The sequence below is a fragment of the Sceloporus undulatus genome, chromosome 11 (assembly GCF_019175285.1).
Source record: "Sceloporus undulatus isolate JIND9_A2432 ecotype Alabama chromosome 11, SceUnd_v1.1, whole genome shotgun sequence".
NCBI lineage: Eukaryota > Metazoa > Chordata > Lepidosauria > Squamata > Phrynosomatidae > Sceloporus > Sceloporus undulatus.
This window is the reverse complement of record NC_056532.1, coordinates 8919968-8944292: the sequence shown is the minus strand read 5'-3', so window position 1 is coordinate 8944292 and position 24325 is coordinate 8919968. Positions and strand designations below refer to the sequence as shown.

General features: G+C 45.5%; 1 protein-coding gene across 1 annotated transcript in view; it reads right to left on the bottom strand.

The window, feature by feature from the left end:
- BCAS3 (BCAS3 microtubule associated cell migration factor) overlaps positions 1 to 24325 on the bottom strand; it is a 416672-nt gene that overhangs the window by 313465 nt on the left and 78882 nt on the right. Inside the window, 5 exon segments of the mRNA XM_042442606.1 lie at positions 9634 to 9671; positions 9674 to 9775; positions 9778 to 9799; positions 19440 to 19523; positions 20179 to 20255. Coding sequence (XP_042298540.1) covers positions 9634 to 9671; positions 9674 to 9775; positions 9778 to 9799; positions 19440 to 19523; positions 20179 to 20255 — 323 coding nt within the window.

Sequence of the window (24325 nt, the reverse complement as noted above, 5' to 3'; positions counted from 1 at the left end):
CCAAGCTTTGAACTGTCACAGTGATCACCTAAAGCGCATGATAAAAATGCTTTCAGAGTCAAGGTTCATAAATCTGGCTATAATGTACAGAAAGCTATCTTGGTTATTCTCTCCCTACCGGGATGAAAATGAGAAGAAAGAGGACGGGCAGCAAGAAGATACAACTCAAGTAAATAACCACAAGTCTTTGTTCTGTTCTGATCCTGGTGTTCAGAACTCATTTGGGCAACGTCTCCATCTCATTTGCCCAAAGAAGGAATAGGTGCAAAAGGTGCAAACTCAACCTTGGGACTACATTGACCTTAGGCTTACAAGCTAGTGCTTGCCATTTTTGTCTCTATGCGAACTACCAATATGTGCCTTGCTTTGCATCTCCCAGATTGCACACCAGACTACGACTGGACTCCCATCCTGATGGTGCCAAAGGGAGACTGGGATCTTCACATACACCACTGAGTAGGTTTCTGTTTCTCACTTGTTAACTGGACCTGAAACAGACCTTTATAAATCTGGACACAGGTTCAGTACCTCCATATCAGACAGATGACCACAGAGAAGCAAGAACTGAATGTCATCTGCATACCCATGGGACCCAACTCCAAAACTCTTAATGACCTTCACATAAGAATTAAATAGGTGGGTATTCAAATTAAACAGCATGAGAGATAGCACGGGATATTGTAGCTTAGAGTCCATGGAGTTGAAAAGATATCCTCCAGTGTCACCCTTTGCCACTCCAATGTGAGTCCTTCAGGAACAAATGCAACCACCACAATGCCATGCATCCGACCACCATATGTATTATTCATATAGTTCTATCCATGTCCACAACAGCCCTGCGATTTGTCCATCCCCATCTTAAGACACCACTTTGTGGCCAGCTCCATTTGGTCAATCCCAGAGTTCTTGTCCTTAAAATGGGGTAGAGCTTGAACGCCTGAAGTCTCGCCACGATTGGTATTCTGTAGAGAACGTCTTTCGCTAGGCACTGACGTAACAGTAAATTGATTTCTTCTTTTAATTTTTTGGATCTGCCTGATTGAATTTGATTGCGATGCCTTTCTGAATGGCAACGTTTGATCTTTTCTTTCTTCTATGCCGGACGACAAAAAAGGAGTCTAAACAATGTAGGAAAGCACCCAGCAATTCAAATTTTCTCTGAACCTTTGTAGACGCAGAAGCATCTTCACTCATATCCCTCATCCAATGTGTAAGCTTTTGATATTTCTCACCAGTGGAGTTACAGCACTTGCAGACGTGTTATATGTGGAGGTTTTCATTTACTTCAATGGTACTGCTTTCAATGCTTTAACTTCTACTAGTTCATATTCACATGCCTGAAGAGAGAAAGGTGTGTACAACTTGGGGGAAATGAAACCAGAGATTCTCTAGTCCATCCATTTAGTACGTGGTCTTCCTCTCTACTACCTTCTACCTTTCCTAGCATTATTGCCTCTTCCAATGATTCATTCCTTCTCACAATGTGTCCAAAGTACAGCAGCCTCAGTTGGATCATCTTGGCTTCCAGGGACATTTCAGGCTTGATCCATCCAAGGATCCATTTGCTTGTGTTTTTGGCCATCCATGGTATCCTCAGCACTTGTCTCCATCTCAAATGAATTTATTGTCTTCTTATCCACTTTCATCACTGTCCGGCTCTCACATCCACACATGGCGATGCAGAATACCATGGCTTGCATGATCCTAACTTTCATGTTTAGTGTTATATCTTTGCACTTTAAGATCTTGTCTCATTCTTTCATACCTGCCCTTCCTAGTCTCCTCCTGATTTCTTGACTGCAGTCTCCATTCTGATCGATGTTCGATCCGAGGTATGGGAACTCTTTTACTATTCCTCTACGGCAGTTTACAACACGCTAAGACAAAGTACAGTTAAAAACTATTAATGTGAAAGTTGAGAGAGCGAGAGAGCAACACTTATGTTTAAAAGGTACAACCTTAAAACAGTTTTTAATATGCATTTAAAGCATAAGATACAACTACGACGCACCGCATTGAAAACTCTGCCTGTCCACTGTTAACTCCGGCATAATATGCCTCCGTCATGCCTTCTTGCTTCGTTACTTTTCTTTCCTAAGCAGCCCTCAAAAGAGATAACCTTTCTCCATAGGATAGCTGCTCCAGCGCTTTGATGATCTGGATCGCCCTTTTCCGCATCAGCATAAATCACATTGAACCGTAATGGATTATTAAGGCAGTTGACGTCTTCTGGACAGTGAACAACGACAGAACTATTTATTTACCACAGTAATAACTGTCCCGTGATTAAATGAGCAATGTAATTAATACGATGCAGAAATGCGTGTGAGTGCATTTGCCGCCTTGTTCGGACTCGATCGTTCTGGTCTTTAAGCGCTCTTGTTTCCAGCGCCGTTGAAAAACGCCAGATTAGAGAAAATTGCCAAACGCAATCTCTCCGAGAGCCAAGGAAACCTCACGTTTCTAATTTTTTAAGACGCAAGAACAACAAAGACGGGCCCAGGGAACGAAAGAAAAACAAGGAGCACCTCAAAATGTTATAGCTAAGGTCAAACATCAGTGGAAAAAAGGCTAAATGTGATAAATCGGCAACATTAACGGCCGTTCTCCTTTTAATAGAATCCAGCATAAACCGAGAGCAGCCCTTGGCTTGGCCTGAGCCATTAATCTGTGACAAAAAATGTCTCCTTGACAAAAAGCAGAGCCCCTTTAATAAAAGTTAAGGCAGACAGTATTCGGTTCGAAGGGAATCCTGTTGCGTTTTTTTAAAAAAAATATACAGTGAATTCTTCTCTAATGTGTACATAGTTTTAAAAAATGGAGGAGAAATAGAGGGAAACTCAATATCGAGGCTTGAAGAGCACATTAACGCTGGTGACAAAAATGTTTCGCTGTAAATAAAGAACTGGCGACAACAGCCAATGGAAGTCTACATTTGCAAGTCCACGTTTCTATTGCTGGAAAGTCCTTCGTCTGTTAAGTTCTTGTCCTGTGGGTTTTCTCATAGGTTCTTGGTACTTGATAAGCATCTTCCCCCAAAAAGTCAATTTTAAAACAGATGGCGTTAACGTTGGACGCTTCGTTTCGGATAGCGTAATGGGAGAGGTATGAAGGGGAAAGACGTTCAGAAGTGGTTTACCATTGTCTCCTTCTGGACGATATCAAGAGTTAGCTGAAGTGCCACTGATGTTGTCTCTAAGAGATACTCTGTCTTCCTAACATGGGAGATGCTCAGGGTGACCAGACGTCCTCCTTATCCAAGACATGCGCTACATTTCAACCTTCTGTCCAGGAGGTGAACGCTGCGCTTTGGATCCTGTCCTGGGAGAAAAGGGGATATAAATGAAATGAATAAAACAATAAATGGGACAGGTTTGATTGTAGCCAGAGGTTGCCACATCTCTTGGTTGGCCATGCCTTCTGTAAAGGAACAAGAGTCCAGCCTTTAAACAAGAGAACAACTCCATCTGCCTTCTGGACATCAGGTTCCAGCTCCATCGCTCCCTCTGGTTAGTGTGTTGTTGTGCACCTTCAACTTGTTCCTTCGGAGATCCTAAGGCAAACCTATCGCAGGGTTTTTCTTGGCAAGATGGTTCAGATGGGTTTGCCTTTGCCTTCATGGAACGGAGGAGACCGCAAGGGCCATCCAGTCTGCGAGAGAATATGACTTTCCCAAGATCACCAAGTGGTCCCATGGTGCGCAGGATCTCAACATAGTTCTCCTTAGTCCAATACTCAACCCATGACACCATGGGTTAAATTCATCCATTGAATCATAGAATCATAGAATATAGAGTTGGAAGAGACCGCAAGGGCCATCCAGTCCAATGCGCCTGCCATGCAGGAAATCCAAATCAAATCAATCCCCGACAGTGGCCATCCAGCCTCTGTTTGAAGACCTCTAAGAAAGGAGACTCCACTATACTCCGAGGGAGTTTGTTCCACTGTCGGACAGCCCTTACTCTCAGGAAGTTCCTCCTAATGTTGAGGTGAATCCCTTTTCCTGTAGCTTGCATCCATTGCTCCATTGGGTCCTAGTCTCTGGAGCAAGTGAAAACAAGTCAGCTCCTCCTCAGTACTATTTCCTGCAGCTTGCATCCATTGTTCCTGGTCCTGTCTCTGGACAGCAGAGAAACAAGCTTGTTCCCTCCTCAGTATGGCATCCCTTCGAGTATTTAAACAGGGCTATCATATCACCTCTTAACCTTTCTTCTCCATCCCCAGTCCTCTTAAATCGTTCTAATAGGACATGGTTATATGCACATTCCAGATCTGGATTCTACCCTGCATCTGAGGAAGTAGACTTGAGTCTACATACGTTCATCCTGCCAACTTCTTAACATGAGTCTTAAAGGTGCTACAAGGTCCCTCTACATATCTGGGTTTTCCGTTTTCGTGAGCTTGTGCCTAGCACAGGTCAGCTTCTGGAGGTAAAGGGGACCATTCGCACAGACACGCATTCAGACACCAACGTTGCCATGCACCCTTCGACACGTATATCGCAAGGTTAGCAAAATTAGAGTCAGGCCCCGACTGAAACCTCTGAAAAGGGTCGTTCTTCCAGACCAACTCTGGGTGGTCCCACCCCAATGAATTCATTAAGTCCAAAATCAAAGGTCAAAAGAAAAATAACTCCGGCCACTAAAAGTTTATGCGTTTAATTTCAATTAGGAGGGGGGCGAGGGAGGGGAAAAAGAGGAGAGGAAATCTGTATGTCTTTATTTTTTACTCATTCCAGCTAATTAATGGCTCCAAAGCAACAGCCCTTACGTCTAACTGAAAAGTTTGCTAACACTTCATTAAAGGAACGTTTTAAACAAGCTTGCAAACTTGTTAATGTATTTTGGTTGACCACAGACTTGTTTGGGCTTCTCGTAATTTTTTTATTCGGCTTCTCAAATGCGAACAAACACAAGTCCAATAACTCCAACTTTTGGGGTTTTTTTGTTTAATGCTGTTTGGTTTTATTTCAAACGCGAAGACTGTTGGAAGTTATGACTTTAGAAAATGTAAGAAGCGCCGTGTAAAAACGGCTACCGCATGAAAACTTTTTATCCCTCATCTGAGTTAAGAAAAGTTCACTCCAGCGCTCTGCCTCCAACAAGATTGGAAAGGCTGGCGGAGTTGAAGTTTTATTCTCCTATTTGCCTTATGTTTTCCCCTTCCTTCCGGATCTGCGGAGATCTGGGTTCTAATCTGGTATCGTTGATTTATTAGTCTGATATAGGGTGGGATGAAATAGTTTAATAAATGAATCAATAACATTGTTGTCTCCCGCACAGTGTCATAGGGCTTGATCGACTGAAGTACAATGCAGTTTGAGGCGTCTTAAAACGCCATGACCCAGTGCTATCGAATCCTGGGATTCATAGTTGTTGCGGCACCAGAGCTCACTGCCAGAGAAGGCTAAATTCTGTATTAATGGATAAGTCTAGAAAATGTAGGTCAAAAAACTCACCCAAAACCCTGAGTCGACTTATCCGTGGGTCAATGTAGTGTACCGTACTGTACTTTAAATCTCAGGAACCATCCCCTGGTAAAAGGAAAGAGTGTGATTTGTCCTGGAAGCACTGACCCCATCCAGCCTTTAAAGTGAGCACAAAGTCATGTCTGCTGGGGTTTTGTAATTTGGATTGTTTCCTTTGCTTCATCATTTGGATCCTTTGTTACACGCCCCTAATTTAACCCTCGACTTATCCATGGGTCATATAAAAAATCCATAATTTTGGTCCTGAACTGCCCTCGACTTAGACATGAGTCGACTTATAGGAGTATGTACGGTATTTCGCAAAACGACAAATCCCAGAATCTGGTAGCGCTGAGCCGTGGGGTTAAAGCAATGTCAAATTGCATTGTTTCTGCAGTGGCAGACGCAACTAGAGGCCCGTTCAAATGGGCATAAAGTACGGACTGGGTCCGTTATAGAATTAGAAAGGGGCGTCACTTCCGGACGCCCTAACCCTAACATGGACCGAGTCTGTACAAAATGGCGGCACACGTTCCACATGGGGGCCCCATGGTTACATAGGGACACACCGCGTCCGCACGTCACGCAGCACATATGCTGCGAGTGCGCCATTGGCACCTTGCGGTGTCATATCCATGCTGCAAAGAGAAGTGGCCATTTGTGGCGTTCTTATTTGCAGCGGGGAGCCTCACGGTTTGGATTTGTGGCTCCTCCACGCTGCAATGAAGGCGGTGGCAGACCGCCCCTTCTGGGCGGTCTGTAACGCACCATAGTCTTCCTTCTTGCCCATCCCAACCCTAACTCTAACCTACCTTATCTCCGAACCTGAGCACCAGTCTGTCTTCAACCCTTGAATTTTCTCCACCTGCTTCAAAAACATTGCTGCAGCGGTGCACGAAGACAACATGCGTTTGCCTCATGCTATGGGAACAAGATGGTTCCTTTTATGAAGATCAACGCTGCAAAGGCCCAGTTCGTCTCCTGGAAAAGAATTAAATTGTTAATTCCGGCAATGTTTCCAAATCCCAAGTCATAGCAGTACAAGGGCCGGCGTGGTTATTTCTGGCTTGAGAGGATCTGGGAACGCAGCGTATACCTGGTCTATGGTTACTCAGTGTTATTCCAGGGGCTTCAGACTCAAATGTAACCCTAACCTAGCAATAACTTCTTATTTATATTATAGCATGTACTTGATAACTTGCATAAATCAAGCCCAATCGTTTTTACACTCTGTGCTGCTTCCTATACACACACCACACATACGCATGTGAGTGCAAACAACAAGGTTTTCATGATATCCATTAAGCGGCTAGCTCACGATTGCTAGGAAGATCAGAGGCCAAGTTCATTAAAGACAAAAATCCTCAAATCATATATAAGGCAACTTAAAAAACCGAAGATAATCATTTTTATACTAAAGCTATTGGCAGGAGGAGTCTGGGGAGCAGACACCGAACGTCAGAAATAATGACTGCATTAAAAAAAGGCTTCATGAGAAATTTAGAAGTCGATTTCTTTCGGTCTTTTTTTCTTCTTCTTTCCTTTCCTTTTTTCCTTCCCCCTGGCATTATAGGGAAAGCCAAGAGAATATTTTTCCAGGAAGCATAATAAACCTTGGAAGATCAGCCACCTTCTCGAAGAGAACTGAACCTTGTAAAAAGCTGAAATGAAATGTGGGTTCGCCTCTCCGGTTTTGGGTGCCACGTTATTTTGCCTTTGACGCAGTAGGTCTTGGAGGTCAAATGAATAGGTCTCTTCCTTTGAACTGGTCCTTAAGTGGCTAAACAACAATCTCGAGAGCTGGAAAAATCAATTGTTACTGGAGCGAAAAGTGAGGGAAAGGGATTGCCAGCACAGCGAAGCAGTACAGTACATAGTACAGTTCAAACAGCAACACAGGTAGCCACACCGCTGATCTTGAACAAGAGTGTGGCATAATGGTTACGACAGGGTTCATAAACCTCTCACCATTGGCCATGTGAGCTATAGCTTCTAGTCCAAAACATCTGGAGGATATGCCTATTCCCTGAGTTAGGTTTGGAAGCATGACTGGGAAGGACCCGTGTTCAGCTCTGATTCATCATTGAGCTGGTTGACTTAGGCAACTACTTCTCTGGCTAACTCTCATAGGGTTGTGGCTTGGGGAAGAGAAGGGCTCAAAGCACCTAAAAACAAGAGATGGAGTATAATCATCAACCATCACTAACACCATCACAGGGTCTGGAAACCATGCCCTATGAGGAACCCCAAGAACCCCCCCCCCCCGGCTACGTCCCTGAAGGGATCTAGGGGTCCAAGTAGAACACAAGTTGAACATGAGGATCTGGAAACCTGTCCTATGAGGAATGACTTAGGGAGCTGGGTATGTTTAGCCTGGAGAAAAGAAGATTAGAGGTGATATGATACCTGTTTAAATATTTTGAAGGGGTGTCATATTGAGGAGGGAGCAAGCTTGTTTTCTGCTGCTCCAGAGACTAGGACACAGGAGCAATGGATGCAAGCTGCAGGAAAAGAGATTCCACCTCAACATTAGGAGGAGCTTCCTGAAGTAAGGTGTGTCGACAGTGGAACACACTCCTTCTCGGAGATAGTGGAGTCTTCTTCCTTGGAGGTCTTTAAACAAGGCTAGATGGCCATCTGTCAGGGATGTTTGATTTGGATTCAGGAGAAAGTATGCACTATCGAGACCAACAAACCTAAGCTCGGGCCTCTGGGAAAGGAAAAAACTGCGGCTTCCAATGCCTATAGGTGCTTTGAGCCATTCCAAACAGACTGACAAAACATCTTTGCAACACACAATAAGAATGCATGCTAAGAAGGTATCTTGCCACACTTAAGTTGGCTGCTGTGCGCACTGTATTTGATGAAGCTCATTTGCGCTTCTGCACTATAAGATAAATTATCCTTCTCTTCCTTCAGTCCAGAGAAAACACAATCCTGCATGCACCAAGTAATGCGCAGAAGTGCGTGTGCTGACTCTTGAGACCGTCATTGCTTATTGTGAGCGCATAGTCTTCCAAACGCGGTGCCGTCACCCTATTTCATCAGGAAAATGTTGGAGGGTATGCAATGCGCAAGCTCACTGACCAAGACTCTCTAACACACTCTCAATGCTATTGTTGGGCGGTTCAAGTCAAGTAGAGAGGCCTTTCTAGGAGGCAAATGCTCTCTCTCCGTCTTCCTTTCTCTCGCGCAGCAGTGCGCGGGCCCTCCATCCCGCTCCGTTACGGGTTCATCACTGCAATCAGACCATACCCCCATCACCAGGGTCACCCCCAATCAACGTCAACATCGGCAACTGTAGAAAGACGCAGAGTGACACTTCACACTTGGCATTGTCAAAAATGTCACTTCGGTGAGTCCTCTTGTGCTGCACACAAACTGGCTTCCATTCATTCCCAATTAGCACTTCCTGCTCAATCAATCCATTTTGCTCACAAACAATTAGCCCCTGCCAAAACAAAACAAGCAGGCCTATATTTGCGTCCGTTGGCACAAAACCCTCGAAAAAGCCCTTCGCTGAGAGTAGAACTAGACACACGGACAAAAGCGTTGCCACAGAAAATGCACCCAGCGTCACTTTCTTCGCAGCATTTGGGAAGAGTTACTGGTTTGCCCTATCCTCAGCAGCAATGTGCGGAAGGAAGCATCACAGCATCGCTGATTGGTCTACACCGTGGGGCTGATGTTGTAAACATCGAGTTTGGCAGGTTGTTGTCATGCTGTGTTCCAAGCTGCAGGTGTCTTGGATGTTCCTCGTAGGGCTGCATCCGCACTGCAGAAATAATGCAGTTTGACACTGTTTGAACTGCAATGGCTCCATGCTATTGAATTCTGGGAATTCCAAGAAGTCCATAGCACTGAGCCTTGTGATTAAAGTGATGCCAGTGTGGAGCAGGCTAAAGGCCCAGATGTTCAGTCAAGATACTGCACCTGCCTCAATGCTGATCATTGCCCCACAAAAGCTGGCTTGCCTTGTACATCTTCTTTGTACTACACAAATCTTTGCCTAAGTTTGTGGACTTTGTCTACTTTATCAGATGTAGGTCTCGCTAGACACTTGGGTTCCAAGAAGACAAAGTGCAGAAGAAACTGTTCCCTAAGGATAAAAGTTTCAGTCCAATGGGGTTGCACACATTAAGAGCACACTTCTTTAGCACATCTACCTGTCCTTCTCCAACTGTCTCCGTGTCGATCACTGTACAATTCCAGGTATCAAAGGACTGCGTCGGGCATTGCTGTGAGCTAAGATCTTCTTCTGTTGCTCCCGGAGGAAGGTGCCTGTTAACTGCGTCACGACTTTTCCACCATGGTGAGTCCAGTTTTTATGGTCTATTTAAGAAGAAGAAAAAGACAGCTCAAAACTGTATTTTTGTCCTGGCTTTGCAAGCCAAGCCAAGTCACAGCAACAAACGTGTTGCTGCACCGCAACAATGTGTAGTATGCCTTAGATGGGGGGAAAAATCATAGCAAAACAGGAATGTGTCATACTGAAATGGGGGAAATATACATATAAAATGTGTGGATTCCTAAATAGCATCAAGAACCTACAAGATGGATACATTTATTACTATGCTTACTACTACTACTATTTCGAGTATTGTGAGACACTTGACCAATCCCAAAATAACATGCTGCTAGTCCATCATTGTTGTGCATCTCTACTGCCTGATCTTTCTTGAAATGTACTAGAGACTTGCGCATAAGTGAACAATCACTTGCAAACGACTCCTTCCCCATTTACGCCGACCCTCCTGTAAAGTCAAGTAAAAGCAAGCTGGGTGTACCCTTCTGCCCTTCACATCCTTCTAAATAACTGTATTCACTGTGAAACAAAGCAGCTTTTGCCCACATGAAATCTATGCTGCAACTTCACCCCATTCAAACAGTCCTTTACGAGCCCACATGACTCTTGGTCCTCTTCTACTTAGAGATCCATCAGTCCTTCCAAAAAGCCACACATGACTCGGTCCTCTTCTACTTAGGTCCATCAGTCTCCAAGAGCCACCATGCTCTTGGTCCTCTTCTACTTAGAGGTCCATCAGTCTTCCAAAGAGCCCACCATGACTCTGTCCTCTTCTACTTAGAGGTCCATCAGTCCTTCAAAAAGACCACCATGACTCTTGGTCCTCTTACTTAGAGGTCCATCAGTCCTCCAAATGCCCACCTGACTCTTGGTCTCTTCTACTTAGAGGTCCATCAGTCCTTCCAAAGAGCCCACCATGACTTGGTCCTCTTCTACTTAGAGGTCATCAGTCCTTCCAAAGAGCCCACCATGACTCTTGGTCCTCTTCTACTTAGGTCCATCAGTCCTTCCAAAGAGCCCACCATGACTCTTGGTCCTCTTTACTTAGAGGTCCATCAGTCCTTCCAAAGAGCCACCATGAATCTTGGTCCTCTTCTACTTAGAGGTCATCAGTCCTCCAAAGAGCCCACCATGACTCTTGGTCCTCTTCTACTTAGAGGTCCGTCAGTCCTTCCAAAGAGCCACCATGACTCTTGGTCCTCTCTACTTAGAGGTCCATCAGTCCTTCCCAAGAGCCCACCATGACTCTTGGTCCTCTTCTACTTAGAGGTCATCAGTCCTTCCAAAGAGCCACCAGACCTTGTCCTCTCCACTTAGATGCCTCGTCCTTCAAAGAGCCCATGACTCTGGCTCTTCTACTTAGAGGTCCATCAGTCCTTCCAAGAGCCCATGACTCTTGGTCCTCTTTACTTAGAGGTCCATCAGTCCTTCCAAGAGCCCACCATGATCTTGGTCCTCTTCTACTTAGAGGTCCATCAGTCCTTCCAAAGAGCCCACCATGACTCTTGGTCCTCTTCTACTTAGAGGTCCATCAGTCCTTCCAAAGAGCCCACCATGACTCTTGGTCCTCTTCTACTTAGAGGTCCATCAGTCCTTCCAAAGAGCCCACCATGACTTGGTCTCTAGGTCTGCTTCAAAGCCCCTGACTCTTGGTCCTTACTTAGAGGTCCATCAGTCCTTCCAAAAAGCCCACCTACTTTGTCCTCTTTATAGAGCATCAGTCTTCAAAGAGCCCCATGACTCTTGGTCCTCTTCTACTTAGAGGCCACAGATATGCATGTCCCTATTTTCCTTGGGCTGCAGAAGGACAAAGCCAACGTGGCGCTGAGTGTTGGACTATGACTCTGGAGACCAGGGTTCGAATCCTTGCTCGGCCATGGGCTACCTGGGCAAGTCATATTCTCAGTCCCAGAAGAGGCAAAGGCAACTCCCTCGAACAATTGTCAAGAAAACCTATAAGAGGTCCGCCCTAGGATCACTATAAACTTGAGACACATAACCAACCAACAGTACTAAAATCAAAGATATAGCTGCGTTAGTCTGCAGAATCAGTATGTGAAGGATACACAGACGGAAGTAGACTGAAGTCTACGAACACTCATGCTGCCAACTTCTTGATTTCGGTTCGTTTCAACAATGCTAAAAGATATGGAATGAGAGAGAGCCGGCCTGTAGTAACCCCATTGCAAAATCAGCCTCTCTCCAAGAATCAATGGAAGGAACTCCAGCTGTGACAGAAATAGAACAGAGAAGGGGGAAGAAATGGCAAATGAGTCCCCTGTTCAAATTCCAAAGCTGTGGGGGAATCGGTCCAGATCATAGACTGGAGCAGAAGCCCAAATCAACGCAATGCTTTGTTTAGTGCTAAAACACCAAACTGCAGTGATGAAGAAACATAGAGTGTCACAAGCAGCCAAGCGTTCAGCTGAGATTATTCATGGGGAAATGACTTACCACACAAGACTCTGTTAGGAGGTTGTGAGAAACCTCTGAAGGGCCAACAGAACCAGGCGCCACTGTGTACGACGGCACCGATCCTGCAGGAAGCCCGATAACCCTGAGAGCCTCCGTTGATGACTACCCCATTAATGCTAATGGAGTAGCTACCACCAGGGAGAAAAACCCAGAAGAAACGTCGGAGCCAGCCAGCAAGGGGAAGTCTTTGGGGTCTAAAGTCTCTAGCAACAGACATACTCTGTCATTTGTGCTATCCTCTCCACGATCCCCCCAGCTCCTCCCACAAATGGGAAGAAATATAATAAAATAATAATAATAATAATAATAATAATAAATCCTTAAACAACTGGCATGCTGACAAGTTCTTGGAGAAATAAGTGTGACACACAAATCAGCAATGGATGCAAATACACTCACGCCTCGGGAGGCTGTGTTCCACTCACGCCGTCCACGGTAACAATCTGAGAACTGAGGCAGGCTCTGGTGTTTTGTATAAGGCTCGGCGGTTGTAGAAGGCACCAAATCTAGACACAGAGGGGATGTTCTCGCATGTTGGGTCGACTGGTGAGTTGGGAAAGGACTAGAGAAAGTGGATGGACACCGGGAGAAAGCAACGCTCCGAGACCAAGCCTGAACCTGACCTCCTAGTATTAATAATCACGCCAAGTCAAGCAGAGGCTCTTAGGGTTGGCATCACCTCATATGGTAACTCATGGTGCCACCCCTCGGGCTGCCATTCCCACCGGTCACTGAATGTAATGGCAACCGTTGGGACCAAAAACTAACCAAATTTAAACATTATACCTTTAAATTACAATATCATACCTCGGATGGTATGAAACCAGGTACGTCTGGTGGGAAAGAGACAGATCTTGGCAGCAGTGTCTTGGAGAGATGCTGTGTTTCCCTAGATCACTGGTCCCCAAACTGTGCACTTAAGAGATTTTGGACTTCAGCTCCCAAAATCTCAGACTACTGGCCAACATGGTGAGGCTCTGGAGATGAAGTCCAACATCTCTTAAAGGGCAGAGATTGGGGACCACTGCCCTAGAAAGGAGACAAATCTCAGAGCACACAGCTTGGAGAAGGTTGGGGTGAAGATAAGGAAGCTTTCAATGCCTCATCTTCCACTGCCATCCTTTCCGAGACGGTGCATGGGCTTCTTTGATTCATGTTTGTGTATTGTTGATTTGTGTTGCCCAAAAACCAGGAGTGTGGGGAGAAAGGACTGGGGATATGATGGTAACCACACAAATCCAGGACCTCTGTGCCATTTGGTGTGAGCAAAATGGAGTTCAAAACATATGGAAGGAGTGTCTCCATTTGTGGTATAGTACGTTCTTCAGGATGCAAATCGTAACAGATTACAGTGGGACTGGGAACTGGGGGCACCCAGGACAATGACTCCTGATGCTCTTTTTCTCCACAAAGTTGGATATGTTGCTGGTGTGATATGAGACTTTCTGGTGCCTGGCTAGCAGACTCCAAAAGCCAATCCAGACCACTGGACCGTGGCCTCGGACCTCCGTCCTCGGTCAAGCGCCTTGTCTGTATTCTCAAGACGTGGCCATCTAGCTCTTGCCCTTTTCTCCGGCTGATGCTTCAAAATCCTTCCACTTTTCCGGACAAGAAAGCAATGTCTGAAACCTCAGTATTCTGCAGAGACCAGAAGCATATATCCAATGCCCTTTACAGCACCCAGAACCTGATAGCCAAAAACGGTACCACTCTTTTGTGGGGCGTTGGTGCATTTTTGCGAGACCCAGTTCCGTCAACCAACTTCAATCGTTGGCAAGGAGGCTCTATACCTCAAATGAAAATAATACAGGATCCCACACAGGAAGGTGGGACAGTCCTGCACCTCGAGGCCTTCTTGGGAGAAAGAGAGAAATCCAAATACAACCCGTTTCCTACACCGACAGACCACACACGCACAACCCACACTACCATTTCGACAAGACATTAATACTACCCGTTTTATAATCCACAAGCGATTAAACAAACGTCTGTAATTCGAGCAGATGCACTACTCCAGGCAGCAGGAAAGGAACTGCATTATAAAGTACAGTAAATTTACATAGAGAGAGAGATGATATAATCAAAGAGCAGTTAGAAAGAGCTTCATTTAATTTATATGCAGACGGAAGATGCCTTGTACTTGAGGCATACAAGCAACATCGTAGGGCACGCAAGAACATTACAACGCAATGCTTTCCTTTCTTCCCTTCTCTCCCCCATTCTCCCACCGAGTTCAACACATACCGGAAATTAAAAGGAAGTCAATCAGCTAAGAACAGCAGATCTGGTCTCTTTTCCTCCTATTTAACTCCCCTAAGCAATGTTTGGGATACTCAGAGATGTGACATGGCACCGGGATACAAAGAGATGCCTCGTGCCACTTCACAGCTGTTGCTCAGGGGACAAAAACACAGAGCACGGTCACATCGCAGCCCACATATTGCGCCTCTTGTATCTACTCCTGGAGAAAAGAAGACCAGGGATATTGGTTTCCGTGGCAGCAGATATTCTCCTGGTCAGTCTAGATTTGGACTACTCTATAGCTCAGTTCTGCAACTAGTAGTCCCTCTCCATGACGCCCTCTTGTTGTGGGGGAGAGGCTCGCGCACCCTATGATGTTGTCAGCTATGCTGGCGGTGTCTAATAGCCACCGGCAGGGCCCCAGCCAGACAGGTCACAACCAAAGGTCTGACCAAGAGCGCCCAAAGGGCAGGATGGGCTCTCTAGCCTTATGGCAACCATCCTAGGAGAAGGAAAACTTAAACCCAAACCCGGGCAGATGGTGCTCGTCTAACTGTAAGGTCAACCCTCTAAGAGAAGGAAACTCTGATCAAACCTATGACCCGAGGACGTCGCTGTTACTGTCCATGCTTGTCAAGGCCTCAGCAGGCGAACCTATGGTTTAAAGGGTGAGGCCAGTTTGGCACGCTGCGCTCGACCAGAAAAATCCATTGCACAGACTCCAGGGTACATCGAAGGCTCGCAACTAGGACATTTAGTTCAAACTTTTAAACACCCTTCTTTCATAACATATTCATGGGACAGAGGACAACTTTCAGGCTGACACTCTGAAAGGGTCTTTTTCTTTGAGGATCTTGGCCTCTTGCCCATTCCAATGGCCATCTGTCGGGGATGCTTTGATTGTGATTTCCTGCATGGCGGGTTGGACTGGATGGCCCTTGTGGTCTCTTCCAACTCTATGATTCTATGGCTGTTACAGACTGCCAAAATAAAGCTGCTTCGGGTCTCTTTGGAGGTATGTGTTTAAAATGATGCATGGGTCCTAAGAATCCGGAGCTGCACCAAAAGCTGCACTCCAGTGCTTAGGAATGGAGTGTGGCTTTGGCGCAACCTCGGACTCTTAGGACCCATGCATCATTATAATAGCATACCTCCAAAGAGACCCGAAGCAGCTTTATTTGGCAGTCTGTAACAGGCCTAAGATTCCTTTTCTCCTTTTACAGTCCCTTTCCCCACTTCTTTCCCCAAACCAACAGTCCTTTTGCTCCACCAACCGTGCATCGGATGTTAGAAAGCCTCCTCCCTGCTGGCATCCTCCAGATGTGTGGTCCGGGGTGAGTTTTACTCCCACACATCTGGAGGATACAAAGTTGGGCAAAGAAAACACAAGCAGTGTCATGGCGCTAGCGGGAGAGGGAGGGTGAACGTAATCTGGCACATCTGGGAAGATCAGATTGGAGAAGGCTGTTTCAAAGCGAGGACGCCTACGAAGAAATGAGCCAACAACTGCAACATGGGAGCCAAGGGAAATGCCCAAAACACAAAAGAAAGATTCCGATTTGACCGATCATTAACACAAATATCAGCACGAAACCACCGTGCACTTTTCCCTCCCGCGTTGTGAACATATTTGAAGTTTTCCCCTTTGGTAATCTTTAACCCTTCCCATGCCGTATCAGCTGTCTTCCCAGTCCATTAGCGCTAATGGCCATGCTCTCACATAAGCTGTTAGGACTCATTAAGGAGTTATCAGGTAACAAGAGAAACAGATGCCCCTTTTAAAACGAAAAAAAAAAGGGAAAAGAAAGCCCTTGCCAGCTTGGGATTTAAAAGACGAAGAACGAAGCACCATACAGTTTATTAGGTGACAAAGAAGGCTGGGGGTAGATCTGTGGCCACACCGAGAAGAATGCTGTTTTCAATTTGGAAAAGGGGCAATAGTAACTCCGAGTTAATTTGTAGCTTCTTCTATCCTGATAAACAAACACAAAAGAGGATTTTAATATAGGCTGTTCCGACTGCCAAAATAAGCTGCTTCAGGTCTCTTTGGAGGTATGCTGTTAAATGATGCATGCATCCTAAGAATCCGGAAGCTGCACCAAGCTGCACTCCAGTGCTTAGGAATGGAGTGTGGCTTTGGCGACCTCCGGACTCTTAGGACCCAGCGTCATTTAAATAGCATACCTCCAAAAGAGACCGACCAGCAGCTTTATTTGACAGTTGTAACAGGCCATTAGTAATAAAAAAAAAATCCTCCACTTAGCTTATCCCAGTGGTTGCATAAAAGATTTCCAAATCACCTTCCACATGATAAAGTTACTATTGGCAATGCCAGATACAGTACTGTATTATGGTATTGGACTTGATTGTAATATAGACCCCATACAGACGGCCAAATAAAAAGCTGCTTTGAGTCACTTGGAGATACGCTGTTTAAATGATGCATGCCACTAAGGCCCAGAAGTTGTGCCAAGCTGCGTCCAGTCCTTAGGACTGGATCGTGGCTTGGTGCGGTTCCAGCCTCTTAGGACACATGCATCATTTAAACAGCATACCTCCAAGCGACGCGAAGCAGCTTTATTTTGGCCCGTCTTGTATGGGGCATAGTTTCAACCCACTCAGGGTCTCTTCCAGATTGGTCTAAAGCAGAGTGGGATTCATCAAACCCAGGTCCAATATGCCTGCTTCTCAAGGTAAGAGGGGCATCATCATGATGGGCTTTAATAAAATAGAAACAAATGGCAGCATCACTCGAAGTGTTCGTGTCAGTGCGTAATGGGCAATGTTACTCCTTTCCGACAAACATTCCCTTGGGTGAGGGATCTATTTGGTATGAGGCTTTAGGGGCATTTCTGTGTGTTTAAAGGTGAATTTTGCAGAATAATAACAAGGAACCTAAAAAATAAAAAGAAACAATTAATAATATGCGCTAGCAAGGAATGGGGGAAGTGTACTCTGGGAAAAATAAACAAGCCTACTTAATGAGTCGGTTTTGTAAAGCAAGTGCCCCAGTGCCGAGTGCCGAACTTCTTTGCCGGCTTAAAACTGCTCCATAAACGTAGGCTAAAGCAGTGGTTTCAAAACTTTGGTTCTCTAGATGTTTGGACTTCAGCAAGAACTCCAGACGTGGAGAATCGGTTGGGGCTTTTGGGAGTTGAAGTCCAAACACCTGGAAGACCAAGGTTTGGGCATCACTGGATAAAAGAGAAGTGGTACTCTTCTACATTAGAGGAGAAGAAAGGATGGGGCTATTCTAGGTGGCTTGGCAATCATATGTTGGGAACACTTGGGAAGCTCTAGCGCGCTCTATGTCGGGATCGCCTAAACAGGACTTGAGGAAAGGAACCCGGGCAAACAGGGATTCATGGTAGTACCCACCGATAGTGAACAGTGTGTCCTGACATAGTGGAACATCTCCCCGAATTTTTCGCTCTCAGGATGGCATCCAAGGGCCTAATTAAACATGATGTGTAGAAGATCCAAGAACGGGCCACTAGTGTTTTTAAAGGGGGCGGGAAGACGTGTTTTTTTCCCATACGGATGTAAAAGCTCACCACCACAAACATGATGAGAGAGAAATGATCAGGTTTGCCGTGAGGCAATACAAAACCTGTGATTTTTTTGTCACTCATTCAGGGGCAGCGCCGGTGGCACAGGACAGCATCATTATGGGGAAACATTTCTTGTTCCTTTCCATGGTGTTATATTGTATTTTCTTAAGTAAATGGTTTCTTGACCTCTGCTTCTGGTTATGTTTTGTTGAGGCCCAGTTGGCAGCCCCCCAAAAAAAATCCTTCTTGAAGCCCTCTTATTCAAAACCGCCATGTTTTCTCTCCCAAAGTGAGAAAGGAGAGGTTTATAATAAGTGCAGCGAGAAAGAGCCAAGCCTTTGCTGGGCAGTGTTTGCAATTTGTTTACTGCAGTGAAAATAGAATGTCCTGGTACAGATAAAGGAATGAAGAGAGACAGATTGATAAATAGATAGATAGAGATAGATAGAGATATGGTCGTGGTATGCCCATTGTCTTCCCCTGAGGCTGAGATAATGTGACTTGGCCAAAGTCACCCAGTGGGTTTCATGGCCAAGCTGGGAACCAAACCCTGGTCTCCAGAGTCATAGTCCAAAGCTCTCTTTATCCCACTTTACCATCACAAGGAACCTATGATATAGAACTGGAAGAGAAAGACACAGCGAGAAAGAAGGACCGCCTAGCTCCCATGGCTCCATCAAGACTAAAACTCATTCCTCGTCCAAAACCCTGCCCACGATGTTGCAAAATAGACTGCAGCAATAATCCAGCTTGAAACCGCTTTAAATGCCCTGGCTCAGTGCTAGGGAATCCTGGGAACTGTAGTTTATTTTGCCGCCGGAGCTCTCTGACAAAACTACAGTTCCTAGAATTCCCTAGCATTGAGCCAGGGCAGTTAAAAGTGGTCTCAAACTGAATTATTGCTGCAGTCTGTTTTGCTCCTATATCCCCATTGGAATTGGAAATGTTACCTTTGCTCCTCAAGTGCTATTTAAAAAGCAGCCGGAACAACCAACATCTCCCTGGATGTAGAAAAGTAGAACAGCGGGGAAAAAGAGTCAGGTTCCAAGCCAGTCTACGCTGCGTACAAAGTTTGATTTTGAAAGCCAGGGAGCACTCAGAAGTGTGATGCTCCTCCTGGAGTCTGAAAAGATGAAGCCCATGCTGCCCATTCTACCTCATCGGCCTGATTTTCTTCACCTGTTGCCTAGATTAATGATCCAATTGCACAAGTTTTAATTGGCCCATATGTATGTGTGTAGTGGTGTCAAAACCTGTGGTTTCTTGGTTTCGGCATTTGTGTCCCCGTTGCTTTGCGCTGCACAATGGTCCAGAAATCTGATTTGATGCAGCGGAGTATTAAGATGCTTTTGGAAATTAAATATTAGGAAGCCACGCTAGCAGCGGCCGAGCAACTCACTTTGGCTGCGCTGATGACTGTGGCGGTGTAAGACTGAATGTTGTCTCCACAGGCCCCCCCACGGGACTGATGGCACCGGATCAGCTATGGAGAAAAGAGAGAAAGAGGACACATTAGTGTCATTCTAGCAAACAACGCCGCATTCCAATGCATTGGGATGCCTCTTGAGCGTGTAGGATCCTCTCCCCCGTGACCCAGCTTTCCCTTTTCATACTGCTTGCAAACAACACAACACAAAACAAAACCCTCCGCCCCACAAATCTCCAAACCTCTAGACACTGTGACACATTTTTGTTGTTGATGCTTTGCTTTTTTAAAACAATCTTTTGGGTGCCACCCAGACTGTCTTGTACTTACAGTCCCCAGTTTGCAATGGACAGGCCTTCAACATCTGTCTATCTGCCTATCTAACTATCTTTCTAGCTGTGCTGAAGGAGGGCAGTATAGACAGGGGGAGTGGAGGAAAAAAGAGAAGATACGAGGGTTGGAAGCTCTCCCATGAATACGAGGGTTGGACGCTCTCCCACAAATACATTCGAACAAATCTAACCCAACTCTTCCAACCTAGCAACATGAAACCACTGGCAGGCTTAGACACAGCATGGTGACCCATTCGCTTTCTCCAATTTGGGTCCCTCTAGATGTGTGGAAAAGAACCAGGGAGGGATAGTGGTTTGAACACTGGACTTGGACTCTGGAGAGTCAAATCCATGCTCAGACTAACCGACAGATGCCTTACCTTGTTTTCAGCATAAGCTAACCACCGGCTTCCTAGGGCGATGGGATTCATGTTTGGCCCTGGGCAAGGATAGCAACCTGAAAAAGATCCAAAAGGTATCTGTGAGAATAATGGAATATATCTCCTTTCAAAGAATTCTGCACTTTGCCAGGACCCAAAGAACAACATGTTGCAAATGCCCCCATGCCCTTAGAAGAAGTTTGGAAGCATTTGGGACCCAAAAAAGTATTAATGTGTGTGTGTGTGTGTGTGTGGTGGGAAGGGTGCATACCCAATCTAGACTTCTTCTGGACATCTCAAAGAACAGGAAAGTCATGTTCTTTGCGAAGTCATGATCAGGTAGGAAAGCCTCCAAGATGGGCACAGGCGTACGAAAACATCCATTTTTAAGCAGTTTACGCCCATACCCAGCCCATGCTCAGCTCAGGAGAAAAACGTGTGCGATAATACCCAGAGCTTCAACCCAAAAGGTCTGGAGGGCCACAGTTCCCCTCTCCCTGCATCAGATACAAGACCCAAGAGTCCAAATCCAACAAAACACTCGGCTCATTCCATGCATCCTACAGGACTCTGGGCCCACTTGCCATAACTGGCATCTCTCTTTTGCAATGGAGGAAGCTTTGAAACAGAGATATATGGCTTCCAGAGTGGAGGCTGAGCAGCTTCATACCAGAAAAAGAGTTAGCAAGCTGACATGGCATGCCAACTACTTTAGAAGCAGATAAGGAGATGCATTGTTAATTTCATTTTAGCAAATGCTGTACAACCGCATTAATTTTGCCTTAACGCCGATGTTTCCAAAACTTTGTTCGGAGGTTCTTTGGATGTTTCTTGGGGTCCCTCAAGAAAGACAGCCACGCCAGACAAGCAAGTCTGGAAAAGACAACTTGCACGCCACAGTCTTCTCTCGAAGAATAGAAGCATGTCCACTACAGCAGCTGCTCTCAATTTTGTTTTCGTTTTGTGTTTTTATGCAGAACGCTAGAAAACTGCTGGGGGTCTCAGTGGACCATTTAGTAAACTCTCTGTTGTTCCAGAAATCAAAGCGTATACTTAACCCATTCTAATAACTGCCGTTTTGCCTTGAAGGAGTAGTTTTTTCAGAGGAAAAGGAGTAAACTGTGCAAGCACCATATTATGAAAATCGTCAGCACCAGACTAAGACCTCGTAGCCCTGTCGATAAACCAGCGCTGAACAAAAGAACATTGATTTCTAGCATCAGAAAAGATAAATGATGTGCAGTACTAAGTCGGTTTTCTTGACTATTCTGCAACCGTTCCGCAGATCACCCAAATGGAGCTAGTTCAGTGGTTCCCAAACTTTGGCATTCCACTTTGGACTTCATCTCCCCAAATTTCTAAATGTTATCCAAGGTGGCTAGGGCTTCTGAGGGATGAAGTAAAAAGCACCTTGGCCTGTTACAGACAGCCAAAATAAAGCTGCTTCGAGTCACAGTGGAGGTATGGTGTTTCAATGATGCATGTGTCCTAAGAGTCCAGAAGTTGCACCAAAGCCATGAACTAGCCCTAAGGACTGGAGCATGGCTTTGGTGTGGCTTCAGGACTCTTAGGACGCATGCATCATTGAAACACCATACCTCCACTGTGACTCGAAGCAGTGTAACAGGCCCTTGAGGACCTAAGTTTGGGAACCACTGGTCTAGTTGCTCAAGAGGTCGTGCTTTATGCAGGTAAAATAATGCTGGGGCTCTCTATATGAACTGGTGTCCAACAACAGGCCAGAATCCTTTCTGCAGATCATCTAAATGGGGGACCTGAAACATGCAGGACTTCCATGGCCAACACTACAGAACACTTTTTAGTGGACTATCAAGTATCAAAGTAACCCTCCTCTGCAAATTCAACCCTTCTTAAATCAGCCGGCCGTTCCTACTCTAACCCTTACAAACTCCTTCTGGAAATTTCCCAAGTTGGTTATCATGGGCCTGCACCAAAGCCACGCTCCGGTCCTAAGGACTGGAGTGCAGCTTTGGTGTGGCTTTTGGACTCTTAGGACTCATGCATCACTGAAATACCATACCTCCAAAGTGACTCGAAGCAGCTTTATTTTGGCCTGTCTGTAACAGGCCCATGATAACTTTTTATAATGCAGTGGATCATCTGGTCTTCCTTACCTCCTCAGAAGGGACACCAGAGAAGTGGCAAACACAAATAGCGTCCTTTGCCATAAAATCTTTGCGAACTGTACTTTTAAGCAGGCCACGGGGGACCTTCATTTCCTTCATGGAGGTCTGACAGTACAGACAGTCTCCAGTTTGGTCTTCCCTACATATATCATTCTGTTGGTGGGGCGCATGAGCTTAGAAGATATATGGCCCATCTTCTCAATACGCAATGTAAACTGATACACTGTTAAAGTGACTTATCTCCTTTCCCTCACCAAATCCAACAAAAAGGGAGAGTGAGGTTTTTTTTATATATCATTCCCTTCTTCCAATATCCATTCTGTATGGCTTTTAAAATGCGCCCCAATGACATCTATCATTCTTTTCATCTTGTCCCATTTAGGTTGGTTTTGGGTTTCTCGTGAAACCCTCTTCAGCAGAGTTTTCTTTTATGATTTTGAAGGAAATGCCTGCAGGTTGTTTTCTTAAAGACTTTCCTGCACTTCAGTGCAGATGCAATACTGCCTTCTCTAGCCATGTTGGGCAACTGGGAATACCCAGCCAACCTGTATTGTCCTCTTGGATTCTTGCTCTCCTCTGTATCCAACTACGGTTAGTCCGGCATCTGTAGCAACATTTCAGATAAGCATGCTACAATCCAAGCCTGATTGAGGTTTAGAGTCACTCACGCTTCTCAAAAGTGGCTTGCGTTGACTTATCACTGGTCATGGTTGGGTCTGAACATGAAAAGAAGGGGGACATTCCTGAAGAGATCAGACTGGAGCTGCGTGGCTCCAGATCTAACCTTGCAGAAACCAGGGATCCTGTCCACCTCCACTGAAATCTGAATCCTGGGTCCCTAACCAGTTGGTTCCTCCATTTGAGAAGGTGGTATCTCAAAGCACAAACAGTGAGCAATGTCTGTCACCCATTTCAGCAGCTTTTGAAAGGTTGCCAAGACGTTCCCAAGTTTGGGTACCACAACTCTCACCATCCCCTGCTGGCATTGCTTAAAGGTGACAATTTGTGGGATTTGTAGCACAACAAGAAGTTGAGGACCCATGGCTAGGATTAGCTGCATGAAACCTCTGCATGTGGAGGCAGTCTACTTTTAACATCAGATGACTGGATACAAACAACAGGAGAATTGCAACCCTCTTTGTTGTTGTTAACTTCTTTTGAGTCAACTTCAACTCATAGCCACCCTGTGAAAGATTGCCTTGACTGTCCTGCTCAGGTCCTGTAGGCTAAAGTGTATAGCCTCCCTTTCTGAATCCAACCATCTGGGTTATGGTCTTCCTCTCTTTCTACTGCCCTCTACCTTTCCCAGCATCATCGTCTTTTCTAGTGAGTTATGTCTTTGCATGATGTGGTCAAAGTACAATAGCCTCAACTTAGTCTTCCTGGCTTCCAAGGAGAATTCAGACTTGATCTGTTCTAAGATCCATTTGTTTGTCTTCTTGACCATCCATGGTATCTTCAGCGCTCTTCTCCAGCACCGCATCTCAAATTAATCTTTCTTTACTGTCCAACTCTCGCATCTGTACACACCCCACTTATAAAATTTCCAGGTGCCTCTGGTTGGCCACCATGAAAGAGAGAATGCCAGCCCTTCATTTGATATCCTTATGCCCAAATGAGTTCGGCCACATGCGGCAACTGAACCTGAGAGCTCCTTCTGCACTTAATGCTCATGCTCTACCACTGGGATGGAAAAACACAGTGGGTCAACTGTAGTTGAGTAGAAAAAGAGAATGAAGGAACGGGACAATCCACCAGCGGTCTTCTGGGTTCCTCTGTGAGATATGCATAGATTGCAACACAAAGCTATGGATGGAGAAGCTCCGAGGGTCTGTTATGGAAGAATGGGAGCGTTGAGTGAAGGAACCCAAGTAATATTATTCAGCTATGACTTTCTGTAACCTTCTGTGTGTAAAGCATAACTTTGGCAACCCAGATGCTTGGTGCTCCCACCAAACTGATAAACTATGCCAACTATTACAGTTTACAGAACTCCGTGA